This window comes from Apostichopus japonicus, chromosome 15 (genome assembly GCF_037975245.1).
Source record: "Apostichopus japonicus isolate 1M-3 chromosome 15, ASM3797524v1, whole genome shotgun sequence".
NCBI lineage: Eukaryota > Metazoa > Echinodermata > Holothuroidea > Aspidochirotida > Stichopodidae > Apostichopus > Apostichopus japonicus.
In genome coordinates this window covers 10,307,883-10,333,986 of record NC_092575.1, presented here as the reverse complement: position 1 = coordinate 10,333,986, position 26,104 = coordinate 10,307,883, and the positions used below count along the sequence as shown (strand labels likewise).

At 37.1% G+C, this 26,104-nt stretch overlaps 1 protein-coding gene across 2 annotated transcripts in view; it reads left to right on the top strand.

Moving 5' to 3' along the window:
- Positions 1 to 26,104, top strand: part of LOC139981180 (NAD(+) hydrolase SARM1-like) — a 45,218-nt gene that overhangs the window by 620 nt on the left and 18,494 nt on the right. For both annotated transcript variants that reach the window (XM_071993381.1, XM_071993380.1), the window contains exons 2-3: positions 296 to 1,562; positions 11,391 to 11,558. In XM_071993381.1, the coding sequence (XP_071849482.1) occupies positions 327 to 1,562; positions 11,391 to 11,558 (1,404 nt within the window). In that variant the 5' untranslated portion in view covers positions 296 to 326. The remainder of the gene's footprint in view (positions 1 to 295; positions 1,563 to 11,390; positions 11,559 to 26,104) is intronic.

The window sequence follows — 26,104 nt, the reverse complement described above, 5'->3', positions numbered from 1 at the left end:
CCCTCCCGCACTGACGGTCAGCTGTGTGAAAATAGAATAGTGTGCTGTTTTGATGTGATTGTATTTTGCAGTACTTGTACCTTTCAGTGCTAGTCGAGATTGGTTTGGTTGATATTGTTATGGTTCAGCATCAAGGCAAGTATAAGTTCTGACAGAGTTCAGTTATGTGTACTTTGACAGTGTTAAGGTTGTGTGTATGGAACATAATTAGACTTTATATGGTATATTCAGCATATTCAGAATGTTTAACTCTAGACCTAAATATAACAGGAGACCTAAATTTAACATTTTTCAGACATATCTGCCAACCATCGTAAGATCCCTGCATGGGTGGGCAAGAATCCAGAGTAAGACACAGCCACCCACAGGAGTACCGCTTACCACATGCAAAGGTCAACACGGAACAGCGCAGGGGCTCAAAGAAAGCATCAAAAGGATCTGCGAAGGAAGTGAAGGTAGCTGCATCGGGGCAACTTGGAAAATATAAGGAAGGAATAGGAGAAGATCTCGGCAGGCAAAGGACAATGAGTGAAGACTGGGAGAATTGCATAGATGGTGAAATGGACACCATGGCCAGTTCTGGGGGTAGTGCTGCCCTTAAGAAGGGCAAACAAAAGAAACAGAAGGGAAGTCATGTAACATCCGAGGGTCAACCTGCTGTGCAAGGAGGACCCCCTCGAATGGACAGTACAATATCATTAGCCAAGGATGTGATCGGTCAGTTAAAGCAGGACAGTACCGAGAAAGTGGTAGAGGCTACCCAGCAGCTGTATCGAATGGTAGACGATGCATGGAGCACCCCAAAGTATGGAAGGGACTTGGCTTGTAGCATCAGTGATGCTTTGAGATTGGAAGGTGGATTAGATGTGGTCTTGGCAAATTGTAAATCTGAAGACAGGGCAGTTCAACTTAACTCTGCGAGATTGTTGGAACAGATAATGACGGCCGACAATCGGGATTACGTCGCCAAGAGGGGCCTCGGATCGGTGGTTCGGTTGGCTTGTTCGAGGAAGGAACCAACCTTGTTACAGATTGGGATGGGGATCCTGGAGAACCTCTTCAAGCACTCAGAGGAAACATGTACTAAAGTGATCGACTGGGGAGGACTGCAGGCAGTCATTTACGGTTGTCGCATGAGCGACAATATCACACTTCGCCACTGTGCCTCTGCATTGGCCAACTGCGCCATGTATGGTGGACCCGCCAACCAACAGAGAATGATAGAGTTCCATGCATGCGAGTGGCTGTTCCCTTTGGCTTTCAATAACGACAACAGTATCAGGTACTATGCGTGTCTGGCTATAGCTGTGCTTGCTGCAAACCAAGACATCGAGCGAGCCGTGGCAACCTCTGGTACCCTGGACCTCGTGGAACCTTTCGTCAGCACTCATGACCCCGGGGAGTTTGGTAAGAGCGACAAGGCCCACTCGCAGGGGAGATCTGAGGGGTGGCTGGTAAAGTTAATGCCTCTGCTCTCATGCCACCGTAGAGAAGCCCAGTGTCTGGCAGCCTTTCACTTTGCTATGGAAGCAATTATCAAGAAAGAACAGAACAGAGTGAAAGTAAGTTTTTCCTTTTTCTTTGCATCGTTATCATTCAAATTCATTGATGGATTAAATAACTCAATGCAAAAAATTTTTGCTTTGTAAAGAAAACTTAGCAGCAAAAAAATTCTTCAGGTGCAAATAGTGCAAGAAAGGAGAAATGAAAGTCTAATTTTCTATAAGTCCAGAATTTAGATATTTTAAGATGCTTTCAATATATTGAAGATTCCTGTAGTATGGTAATATTGTTCCAATTTACCACACGTATTTTTTCACAGAAACATACATGTAAATACATCATCAATGATTAATGCAACCATAAACTATTTCCGCTGTAGTGCATTGTGGTAACAGGCTTGAAGCTTTCCATTTCATTATGATTGCCATTAACAATTACTGGAAGAAAATGAGGAAAGGCTGCTGATCAAGGCTACTCTACATAGACTTGTACATACTCAACTGCACAGCACTTCTCAATTTTTTAATTTTTTTTGATGATTAACATAATTGAGGGGGGGGGGGTGGGGGAGTGCTCTTGATTCCATACCCAGCGGACATGTCTGCCTGTGGGAAATTATTGCAGCTATTTGCAAATTTGTGAACATGTCCAGACTCCAGATAAAACAAAGATATTGCTCGCAGAGCAGCAAATCATTATGAACATATTTGATGATACAGAGCCTGCAAAGTTCCCAATATGATCTTCATGCAAGTGAAAGTGCTCAAGTGCAAGAGCTGTGCAACCTGTAGGTTGGCCGCTTTGATTTCAGCTGGTGGGCGTACATGCGTAATAATGCAGCATGATATATATATTACTGTATGTTACATACATGCCATGAACTTGGTATTACTGTGTGAGATGAGAGGTTAGTAGAGCTCTTAGATTGTGTTAGATTGTCCACAATGCAGCATTGTCGTAACAGTGGATGTAAAAACAAAGTAAGCTGGCAGCCTGACAGGTTATACTATATTTCTCATGGTGTGTTTGTATACATGTACTGCAGCCTATTGGCATCTTTGTACAGAGCTCTGACCTAATTAACGACATCATTTTAGAGGATGACTATGGGACACACCTATTAGTATGTCTATCACTGTTGACACGTTGTAGATAATTTTCACTCCCATGTCATGTACTGCAATCACTTAACAGTCATGTACTTAAATATATGTTGATATATTTTCAAATACATGTGTACGATAATCAATAAGATGACAGGTTGTCCTAGTTTTTGCACGCATACATGTAGTAACTCACAGATGATGCAATACAGTATGAATTAGCTGGATAGTGCAAATGTCATACCAAACATATATTCTAGCAGCACATGCATCTATGTAATAAAAGCATGTCATTGAAGAAGTGCTGTATAGAGCAAGAACACAGAGTATTATGGGCAAGAATAAAGTTAGTGTTATATAGGGCAAGAGTGCAGTCTATAGTGTCATTTAGGGCAAGAATGCATTTAGTGTATAGGGCAAGAACACAGAAGTGTTATGGGTGAGAATAGAGTTAGGGTTATATAGAGCAAGAGTGCAGTTTATAGAGTTATATAGAGCAAGAGTGCAGTTTATAGAGTTATATAGGGCAAGAATGCAGTTTAGTGCTACTGTATATAGGGCAAGAACACAGAAGTGTTATGGGCAAGAATGCAGTTAGTGTTATATATAGCAAGAACACAGAGGTATAATGGGCAGGAATAGAGTTAGTGTTATATAGAGCAAGAGTGCAGTTTATAGAGTTATATAGAGCAAGAGTGCAGTTTATAGAGTTATATAGGGCAAGAATGCAGTTAATCTGCAGGGCAAGAATGCAGTTAGTCTTATATATAGGGCAAAAATGCAGTTAGTGTTATATAGGGCAAGAACACAGAAGTGTTATGGGCAAGAATAGAGTAAGGGTTATATAGGGCAAGAGTGCAGTTTATAGTGTTATATAGGGCAAGAATACAGTTTATAGTGGTATATAGGGCAAGAATGCACTAAGTGTTATATGAATTAGGCAAAAACACTGAAGTGTTATATATGGTAGAAACTTAATAGTAGCAATGTCAAAAATCTGGATGGGGGAAGGGAGAGAGGGTGAAGGTGTGCTTTTAATTTTGCCTGAAATTTTAGACACTTGCAATATATTTTGAATTCAGAAAAAAAGTTGAAGAAATGAAGAGGATTGGGAGTGGGGCCGGGGAGGGAGGGAGGGATGCAGGAGATGGTAGAAGATTACATTTCTATCCCCTCTCCTCTAATGCAATGATTAAGCTCTCCCTAAGCCTAATACTGTAGCTACTTTCTTTCAATTGATTGCTGACACTTAACTTTTGATTTCACCAGGGCTACCATGGCATTTCAAATTGTGTCGACCTGTCAGCTTTCACAGCGTCAAACCATGCTTTTGCTCAGCTGTAGTTAACTTTCATAGAACTCAACACTTAAAGGAATTCTCATTACAGTTGGTTTTCATTAAGATGTGAAATCTTAATGGCCATGTAGCCAGATCAACTGATTTGGGGAGGTACATCAACGTTGGAGGATTGCCATCCTGGGAGAGAGGTTTAAGGGGAGGGGAGTGTCCCTCTGAGAAACTATTTTTTATCTCAGGGGGCTTAAATGCCAAAGGATGCAATCTTTTCCATCTTTTCCCCCTTTCATTTGTATTCAATTTTCTGTTCTTTTATTGAAAAACATTAGTCATTAAAGTCATTTTCTAAATTCAAATGGAATGCAAAATGGAATGTTGATGATGTCGGTCCATACTCCATAATTACTGTACCTAATTTATCACAAACTTTCAAGAGAAGGAAAATGTATACATAAAATTAGGCTATTTAGGACTAGGTCATAAACCTGATAAACACTGGGTGGTAGTTTTGGTGATTTATTAGTTTAGTGCCACCCCCCCCCCCCCCCCCCCCATGGCTAAGTCCCTGCATAGTCATATCATATCAACATATCTATTGGGCAAACTTACTTCTAGGGAGAAATCAGACATTGGCATTTTATGCATGCAGTCAGTTGAGTTTAGACCCCCTTCTTCAAGTACAGAAGTCTATTTGACCCCAAAGAATTATAATGAAAAATATTTTGTGGAAATGTGGTGAAAGGACTTTTTGCATACATTTTACATTTGTATTTGTAATGTTTTGTTCCTAACAGTGTGATACAAGGGCGGCGGAACCGGGGGGGCACAGGGGGCACGTGCCCCCCCACTTTTTCTCAGGTTAAAAATGTGCCCTTTTTCTACATAAAAATTGAGGTGTCTCAAGTTAGCAAGAGGCCAGGGAACCAGAATAAACACTCGGGAAGGGCCGTTTCTGACCATCTGAGGGGTTTGTAAAACCAAAAATTTTCTTGCACGCTCCGCGCCAACCGATGGTGGCGCTCCGCTCAGATAGTCGTGCAAACAACTTTGCAAATCCTGGCTACGCCGCTGACTTTTTGATGAATTTCTGTGGGTCAAACTCAGAGCTATTTCGAATGGAAAAAGTTTGTTTAGATATTAACAAGAAATAAACCCTAATTCGGAAGATTCTTACATTAGCAACTAGCATGATTTCACCTCAGTTTGTCTCAAAAGAAAACTTGTTCCTTGTTTACCAATTTGCACATTGGATATTGCAGTGCTAGTATGCATATTTTCCTTGGGGGGGGGGGGGGCGTTGATGGAGTGATGTGTATACACAAATAAGATAATACAATAAGAGTTATAAAGGGTACTTAATATAAGGCTGCATCAGTCCAATCAAATTTCTGCAAAGTGCCCTTTGATGTTGGTGCCCCCCCAGATTAAAAGTGCTTCCGCCGCCCTTGGTGTGATACCATATTGACATTGCAATTTTATAGCTTTCATTACCTGTATAAGAGATTCAAAGAGGAATACATCAAGTTGGCTGTGTCACTGTATGCAATGCAAACATTGTGAATTAAGTTTTACACTAGTCTCCCTTGACCAGCTCTGGTACTGCCTAGAGATCTGCATGTTTGTTTTAAATTGCTTTGTATTTCTATAGACCTGTATATAACTAATTCCCCAGAGCTGTTTTGATAAATCTCTGTCCAGTTTGCTTGGATGTCAGATTTAAAAACATTTTAAGGTGATTAGGATGACTCAGTAATTAGGTTGCAACTCTAATGAGGAAGTGTACAATTTGGCAAAGCATTAATTGTATCATGTTGTGGAGATTAAAATAACACACTCCTGTTGTACTTATATATCCACTCAAAATGTTAAAAGGCAGACTTGTGTGAGGTGGCAGAGAAATGACGTGCTCACTGAGAAATGGGGGGAGGGGTGATTTAAGGGAAGTGATAGAATGATTGAGGTGGAGCCTAATGGCCTAACAAGTAGTGAAATGTTAAATAAGAAGGTTCTCTTTTTCTTTTATAACATCTTTTGATTCTAAGATCATTCATTAAGTACTGAAGGGAGCATACTGCTTCGTAACTCAAGGATAATAGGTCCAGTACTGCTTAGGGAGAGGGGGGGGGGGGGGTGGTCAGGGAAGTGGGGATGAATACTGGACATGAGCATTATGCATCAAGTTCCTCAACATAAAATTGTTTCAGTATCCGACCATTGTATAAATGTGATGCAATCATTCAATGAGTGCATCTTTCGTGTGGACCAAACAGGACATTTGGGAGTGAAGTTTTCCCCAACCAAACTATCTTTCATGTTTGTGGAAAAAAATAGTAGCAACTCTACTTATTAGAGCCTCAATACTACAGTACCAAGTATTGAGAATACTGCCTCTAACTTGTGTAGCCTTATATAGTAAAGGTGTATTCATGATATATAATATCACATAATTAATGTGCATAATTATACACACATTCAAATTCACAAACATTCAAATAATGTTCCTTGATGTAACCTAAGTACATACAGAAGCACAGTGCTGGCTGCTTGCTTGATCTTCTGTGTGTACAGTACAGTAAACAAACAACATGTATCCCATACATATCCAGGCTGCAACTCAGGCCTCATAAGTGACTGATAGGTTTACTTGCTTTGTCTCTCTGATCAATGGAAAACATTCCATCCTTGAATTTGGAAACAGTCCAGTATTGTATCTGAGTGCTGTTAATTCAGGCTAGTGATGTGCGTTAGTAGCTGCCACATATATTTCATCCTCAGGTATTTAAGAGTAAAAGGCTCGTACCTACTGTAAGCGCAGGTTTTAAGTTGTTACAGTCCAGTGTCTCTCACGGACAGAGATTTCACACCTTGGCAAGATTGTCTGATGCTCAAGACACCTGCGTTCTTCTGAAAGTACTTCATTGCAGTTTGTACACAGAATCTGTCTAAAAGCTGGTGTTCACATATATATCCTTGCTTGCAATTTGTCTACTGGGTTCAAGAAAAAAACTAGAAAGAGCAAAAATGGATTGATTTTAAATCATGCTGTTGGGATGATTCTAAAGAAAAGTACCAAAGTTTCAAGAGTTTTGACTGAGTAGTCTGAGAACTGCTTTGTCTGAAATTATATATTTTGTTAAATGCTATACTATATTAATGCAATAATTATTTACTGTACTCTGACACACAATTAATCTCTTTCTACCTTAGGTGGATTATCATTGCAATTAATTCTATTTTCCACCCAACATACATGTACATTCTCATCTACTGTATACATGTATACAGTGTGCCCATTTACTGTGCTGCATACAGTGTGCCTATAGATTCTACACATTAATTGGTAGCATTTCAACGCTGTTTCCTTGTTCGCTGTATCACCTCTAGGCTATTTCCTACTTTCTCTCTTATGATTATTATTCTTGCCATAATACTTTTGCAGATGACAGTAGAAGTAGAAGCAAAAGTAGGATTTTCTACATTACTTAATGGTTATGGTCATTTCTGTCTGAAAAGTCTTTCCCTTGCTTCAATATGGAAGTGACTTGTACACAACAAGGTCTATAAGTACAGTACTATATTTCATGAAGCAAGGGATTTTAAATGATTTAGCATCTGTGTATTATGTACAGTTTTTAGTGTATTTGTGTGGGCACAGCTAATGCTAAAGATCTTGACTCTGCAAACGTGGAGGAAAATGTATTGCCATAATTCGTCATTTTTGTGACAGTTTCTGTAGATTTACAACCTGACCTAAACAAGAGGAAGGATAAGATCTTGAAGTAAATAATAAAACCAGTTCAGGACTTTCTTAGTGTGCTTTGTGTACTATGAACAGTACATTCAATTTATACTCTACGCTCGATTTTTTCTTCTGGTGCAAAATATGATATATTAAAGTCAGTAAGGGTGTAACTACATTCGGTAACAAAATTAAAAGAACAATTGTTACTTGGCAACATATAAAACAACATTTTCTTTCCTTTTCCTTTCGTCAAGTTTTCTTGTTGTTTGGTTTAAAAGATTTCCAAAAAATCACTGTGGATCTTGTAGAACAACATTCAATAAATTTGGTAATTTTTCATAATATTGTTAATTTCAAACAAGGCTACTGTACAATGTGTGATTCAATAAACATTTAGGAACTAAAGCCAAAGTTATTTGTAATTCAATAAAATTTGTCAGAAATGCCATTTGGTTTCTACTTCAAGGAATTTTACATGTGTGTTTCAAGACAATCTCTGAAAATGTTATAAAACAAAACTAGCCAAATTGTTAATTGCAACACAAATTATGCATTGAAGATGCATTTAACATCTTTGTGAATATGTGCAACCTTATTACTTTCAGGAATTTATTAGGTTAAATTCAGAAATCTTCATACAGCTTCACAATACGGCAGTTTATATACTGTAATGAATTATAATTCATTCTGCTGTGGGAAAGGAAAGAAGGCTGTATAACCATACTCTTGCCAGTGCACACTATAAGCATTTGCCTTGTGTACGATACTTAGAGACGAGCGTTGCATGACTACACTGTAAATCCATGAATCAATCACTTGAATGTGCTGCTTAGTGCCTCAGGAGTCTGCAAGTCGAGACATGCTGAATTCATTTGATGAGGATGTGCCCAAAAGAATCTGCCTTTGTTTTAATCACCAGCGCACTGTAGCTTAGCCTTGACTTTAAAGGCATTTATCAGTAGACCACGTTGGAAGTACATTTCAGCTTTCAATGTTAGTCATTCTGGGTGGTACAAAACAGACCTGTCTGGTACCTTAACGGTTTAGTAGTGTTTAATTAAGACCCAACGAATAAATTAATTTATTTCACAGTCATCAATTTTCATCTGTCTCAATTCTGTGGTACTTTCTACATTTGCCTTTCCTACCTACTATACCTACACTAACCTAGTAAATTGGTAACATTTAAGCTGTGATCCAATTAAATGTTAGTAATTAATGTTACTTTAATTTTCAATTACTGTTCTGTGTCCATGAAGTATAGCTTGGCCGCATGAGATTTTTCAAAATCTGCATGTAAACATTCCATGTAACGGAACCATCACATAAGAATCATATCAAATTCAATATTAATACCAATATTCAATCAAATTTTTTATGTTAATGTTGTCGATACACAATTTTTATTTTAACTTTAGGTTAAAAGGAAGAGGACATACTGTAAATTCACCCAGCATAATGAACATTTACATTGTCCGAGTACTATACGTGTTTCATTCAGCTCAGGTGGCATTTTTATGGGAAGATAAATTAATTAAAAGAGATCATAAAATCAAGTTAAGGATGTTTAAGTTTAAAATTGGACTCAATAGGGCAGATCTAATTACCTTGTTTATAATTTCAATTTGTTATGTTCATTTTCTTAATGAGTGGCTTGTCCATTTCCACAAATTTCCCTTGTGACCCGCCCTGTTCGACTATAATTAGTGTCCTCTTGTAACCCAGAAATGGTCTCCATAGATTTATTGTTTATCTAGGCTCCTGTATAGGATGTGCGCTATGTACACGGGAGATTGTTTCTCTAGACTTACAAAACGTGGAAATTATTCGCTGCTTTTCTCCAAGCTTCACTCTTTAGAAGTGCAATATCCACCTTGCAGAAAGATCTCACTGCAACGCTTTATTTCTCACGCCCTAATTGTCATGTTTATTTGATAAAATCTGATTCCAGTCGCTCTTGTTGACCTAGGCTCCGTGAGCCTTTCCAAACAGCAGATAACAAACGTAATTAGATCTGTGGTTCACTGACTGGTTGAAGTGGCAGCACAGCTAGTGTTGTAACTGTTGTAAATCATTGGATGTGAGCAGTTAGGCAGGTGGGACGCTCATCTCGAGTAGATGTGCATGAGTCATGTCTGTATATATACTAAACACTGGTAACGCAGCTCTCCAGCATATAAACATAGCAAAATATGATCAAATTGATGCAAAGGTCACACAATGACTTTGCCAACATTTGTTCAAACCAGCTGCCAGTAATTCAAATCTCTTATAATGATAGTATATACATAGTATATGTTGCCTTGGGTAGTGAGTACAGCTACCTTTAATGTCTCATCAGATCAGCATTAATTTAATTTGAAGTTGAAAGTAAGGAAAAATGTATTGTCCGGACATGTTTCGGTTCGTGCTGAAATTATCACCAAAAACAAAAAAGTATTTAAACTCGGTTGGGATTTATAACATAGGCCAGGGATAATGATAATAAAAAAAGTTATAAAATATATTTATATAACTAGTGCTTTAATTTATTGAATATCTCCAAGCACTTTGTACTTGCATCTAGGGAAGAATTCTTGAAAAAGTATATGTATATATGATATCAAACATATTGAAATGGTCAAAGCAAAAACAAATGTATAAAATTAATGAAAGTAAAAAAAGAAAAAGAAGCAAGGAATGGGACAAATGAGTCATTAAAATACATTATAATTCAATTGAAACTTAGAGAAAGCATCAAGTAGGTTAAGAAATGTGCAGTGTGTATGTTTTGTTGTTAGCAACTCCCCCCCCCCCTCTCCATACTATCAAATACTCCCTAGCCACTTCCTTCCCCATCCCCCTCCCCCCCCACAGGCTCAAATACTTCTATTCAGACTTGACCTAACTTGTTTTCTAATTAGAATACATCTAATACCCGATTCGTTCTCATCACGCTCCGTACTGTAAACACCTGCTCCTAATATCCTGTAGCAGTAGTATAAGAAACAGAAACGTAGCTCTAAATATCGAGACGTAGACTTTGACCTGTTTTCAAATTCACTTCGTTATGGATTACGGAAAAAACAGATGGGTACTCAACATACATACATACATAGAAATACACAGCTCTCACTGTGTAGTAGTAGAAGTACAGTACGTGCTGTACATAGATCTCTTTGTATCCGTGCTCAATGTCACAAAGTTTGTAGGCCGGGTAAATTAGAGTGCATATATTCAGAGGAGACAGGTAAATATTTTCTCTGTAAAGTGAAATACCAAAACAAGCTATTGTTATGGGGATTTTCACTGTACTAGACAGTCTGATAATATGTATCTTGGAAAGTTTTACAATTTTCTTTAATTCTCACATGCCTTGTTGAAAGTATGGATCTTAAAATAATTTTTGTCAAGTTTGAACCCCAGTGGTACTGAAAATGAAACTACTTCTGTGTGGGTAAATATTTGACCATTTACATAATGCATGTGAGTATTTCACTAGCAAACTGTAATGTTACACCTTTTTTTTAAGTGAGGGGGCAAATCAGTCACTGACTGTGATTAAGGAATATATTTACCATTTATCAAGCTTAGAATATATTTTGAAAAAATTCAAAAGTATATGTTTTGACATTTCATGAACATCCTGGCACTGTATGAACAGTGAATCTTATTGAATCCTGAACAATTGATTCCATTGATCTAAAGTGATTTCGCTACAGTACATTGTAAATGTTAAACATCTATGCCATTTTTTCTCTTGCAGGTGTTCTATGATATTTGTGTCATTCCGGCCCTTCAACGTTTGGCCAGTTCCAACAATGACGTCGCAGCCAAACAGGCCATCCTCGCTCTTCGTACTATCGGGGAGGAAATTCCAGCCAAGCTCTCCTTCAACATCTCGTGTTGGACAATTAAAGAGGTTCAGATGTGGGTAGGTAATATTAAACGTACTTCTGGTGGCTTCACATGTGATACTCTGTAGGGTAGATAAAGGGTAGATGAAGTACACCTAAGTACACCTTTACTGCATTCAACTCCAGCGTGTCCCCTTCTATGACCTTCCCCTTACTACAGCAACCCCTATCTAAATTAAACGAAGAGTTCAGTGGAACCAATTTTCACATAATTGAGTTATTTTCATGGTTTTTCATCCTGTGGAATCTACTTGGTTTTGACATCCTACTGTATTCCTGTACGTATCAACCAAACATTTCAAAGGGTAGACCGGCAAGGAAGAGCAAGAGGGCGACATGTAGGTCTGTAGGGTACATTGCTAAATGTTACCATTTGTTGTTGGATTTACGAGCGACGATACTTACCTGTCTCCCACTCCACATCTGCACTTTCCCATCTACCTCACTACACATTGGAACGTTTTAGCACCGCGCCCTCACTCCCTGGGCACCGCCTAATAATACCTCCTTCCGGATCTACCCCATGGTGGCAGACCTTATGGTCCAGATATGGGTGATGTAATCTTGATTTCAGCTCCTTGTTGCGGTGGGAAACTTCACCAAAACTTTAAAAGCAGCAAGGTTAACCTTGGAAATCCACTGTATGTAAATCACACAAGAATTTACAGTGTTAGCCTTTCAGAATGGTAGGTATGGAAGGGGGAGGAAGTGGACGTTGACCCTGAAGTAGGTCAATGGGTGTGCAGTACTAAAATGTTACTCACTTTTGTTGGCTACGTAGATTAGAGTGCATATGTAGAATGGAGATAGGTAAGTATGGTCGTTCGTAAGATACCCAAATCAGTAAGGTTTGGGGAGGCTGTTAAAAGGATGCTGGTAAGTAGTTTTGTCTGGAAATTTAAACACCTAACCATTTAAGTTATATTTCCATCTATGCTCTTCATTGGTGAAAAGTAAATTAGCAAACTATTTCATTATAACGTACAATATTTATCAGCTTTTCGTGTCTTAGCATGGGAATCACGAAACACACAACTTAACGGACACAACTCAACTGACATCTGAAATATTCTTCCAACTCGCTCAAATAGTGCAAACTAAAGCTTGTTTTGCAAAATGAAAATCTAGCTGCTTCATGCACCAGCAATCTGGCTGTCAGCTTTATTAAGGTTTTGTTATGGTTAAACGCACAACATATATATTTTTGTTTCATGAGTCTCTCCCCTCTGTAATGCTGAACACAAACCAGGTTTATTGTTTATTTTATCATGATCATTGATCTGCAGGAAATAACCAGAGCAAATGCTTAAACAGCAACTGTTTATAACAGAACAAAATTCACTTATATTACAAACAAACATGGCACACTGTGGCATCCATTCTATCCTATCTATTTTGTAACAAATTAATGACGTATCTGCACTGCACCCTCAGGCCGGACCACTTAGACCATGGCAGCACCCTAACCGTATTTTCTCCTCCTGAATTTACATTTTTTCTTTTGTCACTGTTAACTTTTGGTCAACTGAATCATTTTTTCCCTCTCGTATGTTTGTTCTATACGGAATTACTATCATTATTGGCAATTTACTTCACCCCTCAGTTACCTGTCTCCTTTAGCTATACACACCTTTCTACCTAGCCTAATTACTGGTAACATTCTTGCACTGCCCCCCTCTCCCCCCAGTGGTGACCCTATCTAAGGTCACTGACATCAGACTTCCATATCTACCATTCCTACAGCCTTAAGCATGTGTTTTGTATTGGATTTTCCAAACTTTGTTTTCCATCCTGTTGGATATATTTAGTTTCAATATTCACGGATATGAATATGCAAAAAGATTAGAATCTCATATCAGGGAGCGATATCAGAGAACAGCTTCCTGCTTGAATACTTGAGTGAAATTACTTGGAAAACTATAATGGATAAAATCAAATGCGTACATACAGAATAACATTTTGCAACACAAACAGTCATGATTGTTATTCAGATGGCTGTTGATGGATGTTGGCTGTATGAAATGAATAAACTGAAATACTGTACACAACTGCCAACTCACACACACATAGTTTGATCCACAGGCTTTGTATAAGTACTACAGATATTGCTCCATATGAACAACACATCTCTGCTACTTGCAACGTAGTCATGAGATCGAACTAAAATAATTACTGTCCACAGTGCATATCGCATCGTATTGTGTTGTCTGGAAACCCTTTCATGGCGAATAAGATGTTTGAATTATCACAGATGTACCTAAATCCCAAATAAACGGTTGCATTGCTTACGAAGGAGATATTAGATGAAAGGTATCTCTGAAATAGAAAATAATCACGTTACGGGTTTTGGAGCATAAGAGTAATATTAAATCAAGGATTTGATAGTGATTATCAGTAGACATTGAGCCATAGTTTATTGTGCATTTATTGCACAGTGCATATATGGACTGGCAATCCATGGACAAGAGGTAGATAAATGTGAGTAAAAGCTATATAGATATACATACACATACATACCTGTACATGTGTGTGCTAATGAAAAGTGAGAATTTTCTGCACTTTTATATTTGCTGCTCTCGAAGAAAGACTGAAAGACTGTGGTACTGTAATATATGTTTAAGCAACTTAAATGTGTGGCAGATGGGTGGGCAATGTGTGGCAGGTGGGTGGGCAATGTGTGGCAGGTGAGTGGGCAATGTGTGGCAGGTGAGTGGGCAATGTGTGGCAGGTGGATGGGCAATGTGTGGCAGGTGGGTGGGCAATGTGTGGCAGGTGGGTGGGCAATGTGTGGCAGGTGGGTGGGCAGAGTGTATAAAATGTCTGCTCCCTATACTCTTTATGCTCTAAGTGGTTCACTGATGAAAAAATTGTCCTGCACATAATTTCGTTATCAAATACTTGATATTTAATTAAGCCCGCTTTTGATGCGAAATGGCTGTAAATGAAGGCTTCAGTTTGGTAGAGCACTGCAAAGTGCAAAGTCTTTTAATTGCAAAGTGTTAGCAAATAATTTAGATGTATTTAGAATGTATAATCTGCCACTGCAATGACTGCATCATGTGTTGTACCTTACTACAGCACATTTTTCTAATGAGTCATGTGTCACTCACTTCTGAAGTGTTGTAATCATAGTCTATTTACCAAGGGAGTAAATGCACCACAAGGCACACAGTTGCCATGTAGTAACATTGATGAGGGGAAAAAGAGACTACACCTTTTTGTACATTGTTCATAATAGATGAAAAGAATGAGTAATAAAATTTCATATGACCTCAAAATCTCTCACATAGGTGTTCATAGAATGCAAAATTTGTTGGATGAAAAATTCCAGCCATAAAATGTGTCATGTGCAACTGGAATGGTAGATAAGGAAGGACGAGGGCAGTAGCCTGTGGAGGGTTATTGGGGTGGCAGTGCAAGAATGTTAGCAATTGTTATATGCTATGTAGAGCAGAGTGCATATGTATAGGAGACAGGTAAATATTGTCATTCGTAAATACCCAAAACCAGTAAGTTTTGGGGTCTACACTTTATGACCACATTATGGAAAGTAACAAGCCGGAACTTGTTTGCAAGTTATCCTATATGTTTTCCATAAAACTGCCATATGAAATTTGTACCAAGCACTTCTTAAAAAAGTCTGATGACATGCACACTGTATCTGTGTGTAGAGATATTAAAATGCATCTCTAACATAACATGCTTAAAATTAAAAGATAGTAGATAGCAACCAAAACAAATAACAATAAGTAAATAAATAAATACACTGCATCTTTCCCTAAGGAGAAAAGGCCTTGTTGCTACGGGGAAAAACTAAAAGAATTGGCATGAACTTCTTTTTGGAGGTACCTGTACCATCTAGTTTCTTCACGATTGTATCCTCTGGGCATCTTCAATTATTCCTGTGTTCATGGAAAAGTGCCCCACCATGAAAGGTTGCTGCATCAATTATTGTGATTTATATTTGAATTATTCAGTTTGGTATGGTTTTAATATATCTATCTTCAGTTTCCATGGCAATCAAATTTAAAGGCTGGTGAAGGAATAGTTATCATTAGCTGGTAGGTCCGTTTAATAGTTTGAAATACACACACTTATCTTATTGTACTGGAACCATGCTATATACTGTATGGGTGAAAGCAATATGACACTAATAATGATATTATGTACATGGGTAAGAGCAAGCCTCACACTGGCCTCTATTCTAATGTTCCTGGCCTCTAGCAACCTTTAAATTACCTCTCTTTGGTATAAAGTTACCTCCTGTAGTTTAGTATTTCTGTATAAACAGAACTACCACTACTTATAAGTGACAATTTGACATGATGGCTGTCATGTCAATGAAGTAATTTAACTGGTTACTGCCTAAGGTTGCATTCAGTAAAGACCTGTATTAAAGACCAAATATGGAGGCAATTTTTTTTTTTGAGATTTTCCATTAATTTAGGAGTTTACATACCCATAATCAACATGTGTAAAAAATAATCTTCGAAATCCTACTATAACCCATCAAAAACGACCACGAAAATGGACATTTTGGGTAGTCACGTGACATGAACCTCTGGAATGTCTGAAAACAGAGATTGACCCAAAGGAGCCTCTGGTCACCGTGTGACGTCAAAGTTTGTATACCGCGAAAATCAAACGCTGATATAGGCACTGTTTGTACACAGATAGCGAACAATTGTACTGTTTTTGACTTCCAATTTCGAGCGTTTGAAAAGCTGTTAGCTTAAAACAAGAACACATGAAGGTTAACAACAAGTTTTAAGACAATTATAAGCAGAAATTTTAGTTAAATTGCTTATTTTATTAGCAAAATTTCCACTCAAATGGAGGCATCTTTTACATAGCGTAGCGTCAATAGGTCTGTACGGTACAATATACTTACATAGTACTTACTCGTTTTAATATCCAAAAGTATACAAACACAGAAAAAGTATCCTGTCAATAAACAAATTTAGCAGTGAATATCTTAATCCACGTTTCTTGTTCAAATCTGGGCGAAAAACTACCGTGAGTCTGTGTAATTCCATAGAGTTAGGTCTAGTTGAAACAGGCCTTGACCAGTACTAACATCCCACAATCACAAGACAGTCACTAACGAAATAAAACGTCCGATCGCTACATACTACCGTTTTCATTCAACTCCTTGGACCATGCAGATGTCGGAATAAACAGAACGGACAATATTACACATGTATCACGAACTCACGATACTGGAATACAACAAATGATATAGATAAATCCTAACATGGCTATTTACAAATGCTGTGAGCCAACGACGGCGAGAGTTGTAACTAACTACCGTACATGTACTAACAATGCTATACCCTTGGCACGGTATATATATACGGTCATCTCTTACAGTAAATATATTACTGTCAATTGCGTGATATAATGTTACATGTAAGGACGTCCAGGGCGTGTTTACGGTCAATTTCACATTAGCTATGTCCGACCATGGTCCGACACAGCTATCGACAGTATATAATTTTCACAGAATGAGACATTTGCAGCATACACAGAAGCAGGGTCATGCATGTGGACTCATGGGCATGAGATACTCCGGGTGCTGAAAAATCTTTCCGCGTGGATCTCAAAAAATTGATCCAAAGTCTGCGGCGTTTTACGTCGGTTCTTTTACTCGGAAATCTAAAAAAGCTGATGCCTTTGTTGGATGAGGTATAACTGCAACCTCCAACAACACAGAATTGTGACATTTTGAGGAAAAAGGAGTAATATCGTTGATGTTTTTGGCAGCTCAAGTATACGACTTTACACACTAAAAGTATAGTTGTGAGTGAGGTATACAAACGTTGACGTCACATGGTCACCTGATGTCTTAGGAATGTTTCAGGAATGTCTGAAATAGAAGCTGACTTTTCGTCCCATTTTTCACTTATTTAACGTCCGAAATTGGTAAAGTTAATTACAGCAATGTAATTGGAGTCAGTTAAGGATTACATACATGAAAATTGGTGGGATTTTATGTTCATCGAAAAGTCTCCATAGTTGGTCTTTAAAGGAGATAGAGATATAGATCTTATATGCTATAAATACCAAAAATTCAAAATGTAATTGTTTGTTTTTTTGAGGGAAAGAATATATTTACTTCACTCCTCATTGTACCTGTCTCCTACTACACTAATACACTTTCCTAGTCTACCAAGACGCCACTGGTATTTTAGCATTGTGCCTTCCGGATTTATCCAGGGAGTTTTGGGGTATTAGGCCTAGGAACACTTTCCTATTTAAGTAAAGATTATTCTCAGTGGCAGTGAATCATTTAATCTGGATCTAAAGTGATTTAGAAATAGTGTCAGGCAATCAGATAATCATCCCCCATTTTCTCTCTTTTTTTACATTCCTCATAATTCTTGAATTATCTTGCAGAATGTACAAATAACTACCGTATAAAACACAGGAAATAGACTTAATAGAACTAAAAATTGTACAACACAACCGAAATGACATTTTCCATTAATATCGCCTCATGGGCAACTACAAATTAAAAGTAAAATTCTACTTGAGGAGGGCCTCAAATCCTACTGTCTTCAGTATTGGTACTGAAGACTGGAAAACAATATCAACAGATGGTGCTTTAAAAGAGCATCATCTTAGCAGCAACATTTCAAAGAATAAATTCATGTAATAATCAATAAATAAGTAAACAAATAAAGAATTAAAAATGAATAATAAACAAAGAGAAAATAAAACTGTTAGCAAACTGCTTATCCACTAGAGAGCCTGTGTAAGAGAATGTGTAAAAGTAAGTTGGCCTGACGTTTTGATCCTAGCAGGATCTCCCTGTCAACCTGTCTGTTTTCTGTGCGTGTTTTGTCCTTTCTGTTACTGTTACTTGTCATTTAGCCTTTGAAGAAGACCTGCTAGGATCCAAACGTCAGGCCAACTTACTCTTACACAATAAACAAAGAGAACAAATTTAAACTTTCAAATACGTGAGGTTCTGTGATGTAATTTCCAAGATTCCAGTCTAGTTCGTATGAAAGGAAAAATTAAAGCAGATCTCCCAAACAGAACAACTTTTGTTTTCTTTCATTAAAAGGCTGTTAATTAATTGGGAGAGAGGTGTTTAATTATTATAAAGCATCCCTATCACATTATAAGGATAGTATGTATATTGTTGTTTTTGTTTTCCTTTAAATATTCAGTCAGACTAGATTTGAGTCGTCCATGGAATCTTCAAACTTTCTTGTAAATTTATGGACATTTTCTTCACAAATGGAGTCTAGCGACTGTCAGATGACAAATTACATTAAATTAACATAATTGAAAGAGATGGAAATGCTTGAGGTGTGTTGGAAAAATAATAATTGTATTGTTGTTGTAATGCTGAGAGTTAGAACAGATCACATGGGAATATGGCCATAAGGAATGTGTATATCGTAGTGCTTATCAGCCTTCAGGTATACCTTTGCAATGGTCATAGAGATATATATTGGAACAATTTTTGTGTGGAAAAACATGGATATATTATAAACAATTGTGACCTTACAGGAATTTATTTTAGCTTTGTAAATATTATTTACCTAGCGCTGATGTACAAGATAATGGGCTTAAGTATTAAAAGCCAAGTTTGACCTAAAACATACTGGCAACATAGACTTCAAAGGTGACATATATATTGTAAATACTGATTTTACTAATTTCCCTTCAGAAGCACTAAGTATAATTCTCCTTCAAACGTTCACATCCATCTCTGCATCATGTTTAATGGGCATGGTACTTTAAGACAAAAAACAAATTAAAAAGAGGGAAAAAAACCATTAGTGTTGGTGAAAATTGTCTATCATGCAGGAAGCAAAAATCACTTGTTGCAGACTTGCAATGACTGTAGGAAATGCTATGTTCATTGGTAAAACTGCTTGTTTTGCTCTATTTTACCAAACAAATAGCTTTAGAGATGCCGGTAAGATTTACCTCGTTACCCTGACAACCTCGAAACTGTATTGCATCGGTTTGCGACGAACGACAGCATCCACAGATTAATCACACTGTGAATATACCCTAAACATCAGATGAGGTCTTTGTCACATATCCTGCAGGAATTTTGTCGGGAATAATAACTTCCAGGGCGATATATTTATGTCACCAACTGTGTAATAACAATATATTTATTTCTCCTCGGCACAAATAGCATGTCTCTCACGATGTACACTAAAAGCTTCGTTTTACAATGACTTGGCAGTAACAGTTGGACTGCAGCCAAGTTTACATGTCACATTAGCAGTTCTAGAGATTTGGTGATGGTAATTGTGTTCATTCTATGCGAGTTACTGACACATTTATTTGATTTTGCGATGTTTTAGTTCAGTCAGGCAGACTGACATGTTTGTTTTAGTATGTTAAAAGCCTGCATAATGTCTGGTTAATTCTGTATGTAGGCTTCAAATCAATCCCTAGCTTATACATTGAATGCAGTATTTTAGGATGGGGGTGTTCATTTGGTGACAGAATGTTTTCATTCATTCTCCTCTCATCTTTAATGAAAACATGATAAATGTAGTCATGAAACAGTCAAATTTAGGTTACTATGTGGCATTGCCAGGGATCGAGTTGGTCATGGGGAAGGGCACATATCCCCCAGAAGTGTTTGGTGCCCTCTTCCCACCCTCCCAAATGATATTTGCCATATCCAAATATACAAAGGTTGACTTTTGCTGACTATAATTTACTTACTGTACTTTACATCCCAATATTCTGTTGATTTGAAGCTGATATAAGTTAGGGAAACGGTTGCAGTATCCGTATTTTGTGTCCCCCACCCCAATATTACCCTCAGTTTGTCCCCCCCCTCCCCCACCCACTTCAAAATGTCTGGCAATTTTTGTCACAGCATGTAAGATAGTGTATTGAGTATATTGCCACAGAATAACATGCAACTTGTTTATTAAAAAATAAACTATGAGCAGTGTTTGAATAAGTCATGAATCAAGTATATAGTACAAAGATAAACCAGTTACACTAACAAACAGAACTATGCTCATGTTGTATTCATCACGTTTGCAATGAATTATTCATGTTTACACTGGCTGAACGTCAACTCAAAGTAGACACAAACTTATTACTATACCTCAAATCAAAGAGATTTCATGTCTTAATTTAGTTTATAACAGACATTTTTTTTTTTTAAACAATCTACTGCATGTATGTAAATAACATTGTCAAAGGTCTATATTGCAGAATTAATAAAACCTAGTTGAAATGCTTTTACCTTTGTAACTATTGTTTCTACATTTGTATTGTTGCCAGCAATATAAAGTTTACTAATAATTATTTTGCTGACATCAATATGTACAATTCATGACAAGATTCATTATAAAACTTACTCTTTTTACCCTTTATTGTAAAATATCTCGTTTTCCATTTAAAATATTGCAATATCGTTTTGGCTGGTTCAGTAAACAGTTCAGGCACAAAATCTCATATCAATATAAATATCATTCATATCTTATTAGCCCTGCAAAACTACTGTAGACTACTACTACTCATGTCAGTGATATCTTACTTCTAGATCTTTGATAATATCAGGGCAAGAATATTTTATGACTTTTATGACATGAACAGCTTCCTTAAAATAAATAATGTTATCTTCTGTTGTACATAATTTGTCCTCTTCTGCCATATATATATCAAAGTGCAAAACAGATTGATCATAAGTAGCAAACCCATGCATGCACTCCCAGTTATACTGTAACGTATCACAGAATAACAAGATGACTGATAAATCATGAAACAAGTGTCATGAATCCTATATCCCTCGCTGGCAAGTTTCTTGTCAAGCCCCCCCCCTCACCCCCCATCCTTCGCTGTCGAAGATGTAATCAAGAAATGTCCATAAATTTGCCCAGTGTGATACTGTAGTGTGCTAATACTGCAATCTGATCATGACAAGATAGATTTTAGCCTCAGGCCAATAACGCATTGTACCTGTCAGCTTGAATTTGGTCTCTGGTGCATGCACTAATTGTTGAGTTGGCTTTTCGAATTTGGTGACTATTTTCACATTGATAAAAATGCTCCAATATGAATTATACTTGATAGTTGTATTTGGCAGTCCAAGTTTGTTGACAGTATGGAAGACATTGAAGCAGTCTCGAATGGTGTGTAACGATTTATATATTTACTTCGTTTCTCGCTTACCTGTCTCCCCACAAGTGTAGTGATATATGTGTAAGCTTTGTATAGTATAACACAAGGTACAGTATATGAAGTTCAAGGGGAAGTTTTATAGACAGATAAAGTTTTAGTTAGGTGGGTTGCTTTCTTCCGCCCTGAAGACTTTATTTGGTATCTGACATTGGTTTATTACATTGTGAGCGTTACAGCATGTACGGTAAGCCGGATGTTTTACATCAAAGGTTGAGTGAGACTGCATGGTGTTTAGATGTAAACCGGACAGAAGGAGGCAGATCTTATGGTCATAGTCCAGCGTTGCAGCTAGAGTACATACAGCATTATACAATGAATCAATGATTTCGGCCGACTATAGTGTAACATGACTGCCATTGTAAGAAATGTTTGCTTAGTGATCCGCAATATTCACCTTCATCACTATGGCAACCGTGCAGCTGCGAATATTATTTCTTACCTGCATGAGGAAGGTGTCTATGGAGATGAGGGTATCTGGTTCCACTTTGAGAAACTGTTATACAATAAAGGGTGGTTAGTTGCAACATGGTGTTACATTTTATGCAGTAGAAAGATACCGTTCAAGATTATTCAACTTTTTTTTTCCAACTTTTTGGCAACCTTTTAAACTACTGTACTTTGAATACTGTGCCATGGAATATCTATGCCATGGTGTATAAGGCTAAGTCGTTGGGTACATTTTAAGAACAGCCATACAGGTAGGCTTAAATCTCTCACAGGGTGTCCTGAAGCTTTATGGCACGGCACAAGAAACAAGCTACTTAATACAGTATCACCACAAATTGTTTCTTTGGATTTTTGTTTATTATCTTTCTGATATAAAGAATTGTTTGCAATTCTGTAACACTAAATATACTTTGCACGGGCAATTCTTGCCATTAATGCTCAAGAAACAACCACTGTGATACAGGATACTGCATATATACAACCACATCTTACAGAATTGTCAATTACTAACGTAAATAGTGGAATGATAGTTACAGTGTTTACTCTAGCTAGTGTCAACATGGTGAGTTGTGAGAGACTTTCCGTTATGCAAATTTTCAGGCCAAACAGTCTAATATGGATGGACTGTGCTACACTAGATATTCACCCATCATCCCAGACATTTTGTCACATGGTAGGGTTCAAGTGTTACTACTGTGCATACTGTCAACAGAAGGTGAAATATCATTCCTGTTTACAGTTGAAAGGTGATTGTTAAGTACTGTAATACATCATCACACTCATACAGCTTTAATGCTACCATACGAGCAGTTACAGCCCAAAATGAGATTTCAAAGCTATCGATAGATGATGGACAAACGAATTGAGCCATCGTTTAATTAACAGAGCTTCTTTGTCAATCTGAGCTCAGCTTAAAACCCTCCAATTGGATTTTCTGCTCCTGTAACAATAAATTAATTAAGGTGCCGGGGAGATTTTTACAAATAGGAAATGACCAGTTGTAGGCTGTATTTAAGTAATGACATTTAGGTAGTGGTTCCATGAATAGGACTATTAGTGCAAAAACACACATTACATGGTGCTGTACTCCTGTGCATGTACAGAAATCATTGTCAAAAATGGCAGATGCTAGGGAATATTTGAGTCCTTCTTCAAGTGAACGATGTAATGCAGTCAAAAGGTTTCAGCATGCATGCTCTTGAAATTGCCTCCTATTCTTCATGAAATTCTTGATTCACAAGTTTAAGGATATCGACTTTCTCGTCGGGCAGTTTTAGTCATTATATGTCACTCCAAGGTGAATGAACATTTTTAGTGCTAATAATGTTTCTATGGCTATTCAAGTTCTGGGCTTAAGATGTTCATCTACATTGCTGGAAAGCTCCTTTTAAAGCTAAATTGATGATGACATTGATGTGTTGGCCCCAGAAAAATTGTTAAATTAAATCCATTGTTTGACAAGTTTGAATTATTATTCAATACATAATCTTTAAACTTTATTATGAACTACAAAGTACCCTTGGATTTACTTTCAGTGCCATACAGAGCTCCAAAGTGACCCCCATTTTGCGGGTTTGACACTCATTTAAGACACCCAAACCCACTGATCTACGCAAGCCTCCGAAAACCCACATTTCGATTTTCCTTTACACATAAAAAAAAGTTGTAAAAAATATAACTTCGAACTAGCGAGCATCAAATTTTTTCCAACTCCTTCAGATCCACGTAATAAGTCTGTAGTTTCCTATTGAGATTTGTTTGTTGCTTTTGAAGAACTGAACTAATGGTATATGCATGTCTTAGGGTAAGTAGCCTAGCCATTTCAATTGTTGAGCATGTATGTTTAAAGGGCTATTTCTCAATAATTTATAGTTGTAAAGAAATACAAACTGAACAGTTAGCAATATTTCTTAAGGTCTAGAACATATTGAAATACTCAAGTAATCTGTTAAGTATCTGTTACTCCCTGTACAAATTAATACGTATTAGTTTTTTACAGTATCCCTTGGCTCAACGAGATATCTGTCTAACTTTACCCAATCCTATGCATCTTTTGATAGGAATAGCTTGCATTCCACATAATGATTCCATCCATAGCAAACTCTGAAATTTTGCAATCCAAAATCCATTTCAATCATGGATAGGTTGATATATTGTACACCTTTTTTTTATAACTGCATGCATAATTAATAGTGGTTGTTAGTTATTCTCAAGTGTATTTACAATGTCCTTAAGACAGATTGTTTGGACAGTGTACTTACAATATTTAATTCCCTTGGGGAATGAAGCAGGACAGCTTCTCTTTTAATTAAATATGGTAATGTCACCAGAGATCTGCTGTATAAATCAGAGAAGTTGCAATACATGAAGTTTAAATGTGAATGGTAAATATTTTGTTTCTACATACTGAATCCTTCATTACCAGCCTATTATAATCTTCTTGTACTGTAGAGGATAATATTATAATTACACTGACCTACAATAGGAAATCTTATATCAGTCCAGTCAAGCGCAAGGCTGCAACCAGTGTGGACGTTGTCGTAGATTATACAAACTAAACTTTAGATTTTGTGAATTGCAAATAATTTATCATTTTCAATTTAGTGATAGTGAGAGGTTTTTCATGTCATTTCCTACTCGTTCTGCTCTTGTAGTAGATCGAGCATAATTGTTTGGACTTGACCTTCAGTAGAAAGTATTTTGATATCAACCAGGGATTATTTATATGCAGTACAACACTGCAAAGTACAACCTTCAACTTGCTGTGCAAATTTAAATTTGTATATCTAGCAGATTTGTGTACCTTAAACAGTGGTTTTCTGGTTTTACAAAATTCTGAATCGGTTCTCAGCCATCCAGCAAAATCTATAAAGAATACATAATTCCATGTCAATTTGCCCTAACTTCCCCAAACTTAAGCCATGTACATATATATAGCTATAGGGCTGCAAACTGGTAAATATATTTTCTTTTGATAATCATTTTTGTTTATATTATTTTGAAGCTACACATAATTATTATGTGCATTATGATTTGCAAACAAAAGTTGAATTTCTTTTTCTATTTTGAAAGTAAAGCTACAGATTTTGCCAATTGTATGCCCTTATTCTACATTGAACTGTAGGAGTGTATAAGTGCATACAGTATGTTGTTTGTCGTGTTGCATTAGTGTATTGACTGATCTGGTTTTAGCATGATCAAAATATAGTCTGCTGACTGCACTGTAAAAGACGTGCACATATCCCCATGGCAACCACGATTTTTAATCTGATGATGTGTTAGTCTTGCATGTACTCTAATGATATTTCTATGCAACTATGGAATCTCTATAGAAAGAAACTGGTGAGGTGATTATGTGAGATGAAAGATGGGTTAAATGAATATGCTTTATGTGTGTGGTGTATATTGTATAACAATGTCAATTCCAAGTAAAGCTACAAAGGTCATTAGTTGGACGATGTTTTGGTTCTGAGGTTTCAATATATGCACATGCTATTCACTAAGGATAGTAGAGGTATCATAAAGAAATGACTGTTCAAGTTGTATTGTATGGATGGATAGGCTCCCAGTATAAATGCATAATTTCAACTGAATTCCAGAGACTGCATTGTTTTAGGTCACATTGAATAGAAGAGCAGCGATATTTCTTGAGTATTTAGTCATATATTATACTGTATGATATAATATGTTACCTGTCTCTGTCCCTACATATGCACTTTCCTATCTACCTCAAGTTAATGATTGGAAGATTTTAGCACTGCGCCCCCACTTTCTCATCCGTCAGAAGTTTTCTCACTAATGTTAGCCCTTCAAGAAGCCATGGAGTTGTAGATATAAAGAAAAAAGTTCTGCTTGGCTGATATTTTGGACATTGTTGGTTACTTGCCATAGGCAGGCAATTCACCTATGTAGTCAAGTTTGCGTTGGTGTGTGTGCGTGT